At 55.4% G+C, this 3049-nt stretch overlaps 1 protein-coding gene across 1 annotated transcript in view; it reads left to right on the top strand.

Moving 5' to 3' along the window:
* Positions 1-2512, top strand: part of AMOTL2 (angiomotin like 2) — a 7963-nt gene extending 5451 nt beyond the window's left edge. The window contains exons 6-9 of the mRNA XM_057380982.1: positions 103-395; positions 530-744; positions 1051-1206; positions 1354-2512. Coding sequence (XP_057236965.1) covers positions 103-395; positions 530-744; positions 1051-1206; positions 1354-1412 — 723 coding nt within the window. The 3' untranslated portion in view covers positions 1413-2512. The remainder of the gene's footprint in view (positions 1-102; positions 396-529; positions 745-1050; positions 1207-1353) is intronic.
* The last annotated feature ends 537 nt before the right edge of the window (positions 2513-3049 follow it).

Below are 3049 nucleotides of genomic sequence, written 5' to 3'. Positions count from 1 at the left end.
GGGTGCCACGGTGGGTCTGGTGGGTGCCATGGTGGGTGCAGCGGGTACCACATCCTCCTGGCACCTCCTCATCCTCACCGGGGCTGTGTTTGGCCGCTGCAGAGGCAGGCAGGCGCCGCGGGCGGGGGAACGCCGGAGCTGAGCGCCCACACGCTGTCGGAGCAGCTGAGGGAGAAGGAGGAGAAGATCCTGGCACTGGAGGCTGACATGACCAAGTGGGAGCAGAAGTACCTGGAGGAGTGCACCATGCGCCAGTTTGCCATGGACGCCGCGGCCACGGCGGCCGCCCAGCGCGACACCACCCTCATCAGCCACTCCCCGCGGCACTCCCCCAACAGCAGCTTCAACGAGGACCTGCTCCTGGCCAGCCACAAGCACCAGGAGATGGAAAACAGGTAGGGCCACCTCGCCAGAGGCATTTTGCCCCCATCAGGCTTTCTCTGTGGTCTGGTYGGGCATTGCCTGCATCCTCCTCTCCCTATCCTATCCAGTTCCTCTCTCTTTAGCTCCTGCCTTTCCTCCTCTCCAGGTTGAAAGCCCTCCATGCCCAGATCCTGGAGAAGGATGCTGTCATCAAGGTCCTGCAGCAGCGCTCRCGGAGGGACCCCAGCAAAGCCCTGCAGGGCTCCCTGCGGCCGGCCAAATCYGTGCCCTCCATCTTCGCCGCCTCTGCCGCCCCAAGCTGGCCAGGGGCTGGTCAGAGTGACCGGACATCCGAGGGCAGCTCCCTGTGTGGCAGCACAGGTAAATAGTAAAAATAAAAATATCATACATTTTTACATTAAAAAAAAGCGTAAATTAAAATCATCTGCCCACTCCCTGCCTTTGCTAGGGGTTGGAGACTGCTTGCAATTTTTCATTGTGATTTTGGAGTTAGTTTGGGGAGGGGAAAATCCTCCAGCAATCCCAGAATCTCTGAATGGTTTGGGTGGGAAGGGACCTTTAAGCCCATCTCATTCCACCCCCTGCCATGTGCAGGGACAGTTTCCACTAGACCAGGTTGCTCCAAGCCCCATCCARCCYRGCTTTGGACACTTGAATCCCTAACAGAGTCTCCTCCAGCAGGCAAAACCAGCGCTGAAGGGACAGCAGCGACCACTGCCCTTCCCCTGCCATCCCACTCCAAGCACGGCAGCAAGGATGGCAGCACGCAGACGGACGGAGCAGCCGGGAGCAGCGGGCAGGGTGAGGGCACCGGCGTGCTGGGTGAGTGGCCCAGGATGGCACGGGGCAGGGAGCTGGGATGGGCTTTGYACAAGCATCAGGAATTTAGTAAGGCATTTTTAAGGCCCCAGTTGAGCTGGGTGGGTTCGAATCCCTTCACATCCCTGTAAATCCCTTCTTTCCCTGCAGAGAGCTCAGCTRCTGCCAGAGCCCCGGACCTGTCTGACATGGTGGAGATCCTGATTTAAGGCCACCCAGGGCTGCACGGCAGCCCCTGCACTCTTCCTGCCAGAGTGTGGAGATGGAGAAGCCTGTGGGAAGGAGGCGCCGAGCCGGGAGCTCAGAGGTGTCCCGTGGGCTGTGACTCCGGGCTGCGGGAGGGTCCCTGTCCCCCTCGGTGCCCACACGGGTCCCTGGCTGCGCGGGCGCGCTGGAGCCCGGGGACTCCACGGTGGCTCCGTCCCCATCCCGCTCCATCCCGGCTCCATCCCCATCCCAGCTCCCACCTCTGGGTCCCACCCAGGTGCTTGGCTTCCCGCTGGAAAAGCCCTCTCAGATCGCCCGAACTGTACCCACAAGCTGAAATCCCCGCACGAGGGCAGAGCTGGGAGGGTTCCTGCAGAGATCCCATCACCCACCCGCAACCGCGGGGTCAGGCCGAGCACCAGGAACCCCAAACCTCCATCCCCTGCATCCTCATCCTGCCTCTGGCTTTGCATCACGAGGGGTGGCGGTGAGACAAAAAAATGACAATGCAGGGAAGGAAAGGTGAAGAAAAAACAGAGGAAAAGTGGAGGGGAAAGGCTCTGAGGATGCCAATGGAGGTGGTGGGATGTGTCACCCCTCTCCAGGCTGTGTCCCCTGGCTACTGGCAGCTGGCTTTGCCCGTAGCCAGCACCGCCATCCTGCTCCTCGGAGCTTCCCATCCGTGCCCTTCATGTAAATAGATATATTTTTCTTTATTTCTTTCCCCTTTCAACGTGTGCATTTGCTGGCCAACTGCATTTTTTATTTTTCACTYCCCAGACACGTAAAAAATGCGTTCAGTTCTCGTGCATTGTTTACAAAATGGAAAAKAAACAAAAAATTATGAAAGAGGAAAAAAAATACCCCAAACCCCACRACTTAATATATTTTATATTAATATTGGTATTTCTTTTTAAATATTTTTTCGTGCTGTGAACTTTTTTTTTCCTGCCAAAGATGACAAGTTCTCGTTTGTGCGTTTTAAGTTATCTTTAAGTATTTAAACGTAAACCTGGCTGTTTCGTTACGCCACCCTATACCGAGATTGCTGTAGCATTCCACTTGGTATAACAATATTTTAATAAAAAAACCCAAATATTGATCCGTGGATTCTCTTTTTGTCCCATGAAATGGGGAGGCGCCGCCAGGGGAAGAGGGTCTGGGGGCGGTGACCCCTTGGTTCAAATGTCCTTCCCAGCTCTCCAGGGCAGAGATTTGGGATGCATCTGCATGGGAGAGAGGAAAAAGTGCTCAAGACATTTCTGCATTCCCCAAAATCCCATTGGGATCCCCAAAATCCCATTGGGATCACATTCCCTCCACCTTTATGGGGGAAAAGGATGGAGGTGCCTGGAAGTGTTGATGCAATTTCCTTCTTGCTCTTGCATTCCTGAGTTCTTGTCTTCTGCATCCTCATGACCCTACATCCCTGTATCCTCAATCCCTGTATTCCTGTATCCTCAATCCCTGTATTCCTGTATCCTCAATCCCTGCATCCCAATGTCCTTGATCTCTGCCTCCCATAACCTCATCTTAATGGGATTTTCCTCCTCCTCCCACTCACAAACCCCCTTCCTGCCCTCTGAAGCCCCCACATGGATGGAYTTGCTCCCCAGGCTCTCCTTGGCTTTGTCTGCTG

This window comes from Malurus melanocephalus, unplaced genomic scaffold, assembly GCF_030028575.1.
Source record: "Malurus melanocephalus ecotype Western Australia unplaced genomic scaffold, MMel_1.1 scaffold_485, whole genome shotgun sequence".
NCBI lineage: Eukaryota > Metazoa > Chordata > Aves > Passeriformes > Maluridae > Malurus > Malurus melanocephalus.
Note: the sequence above shows the minus strand (reverse complement) of the source record. Positions and strands in the feature narration are given on the sequence as shown.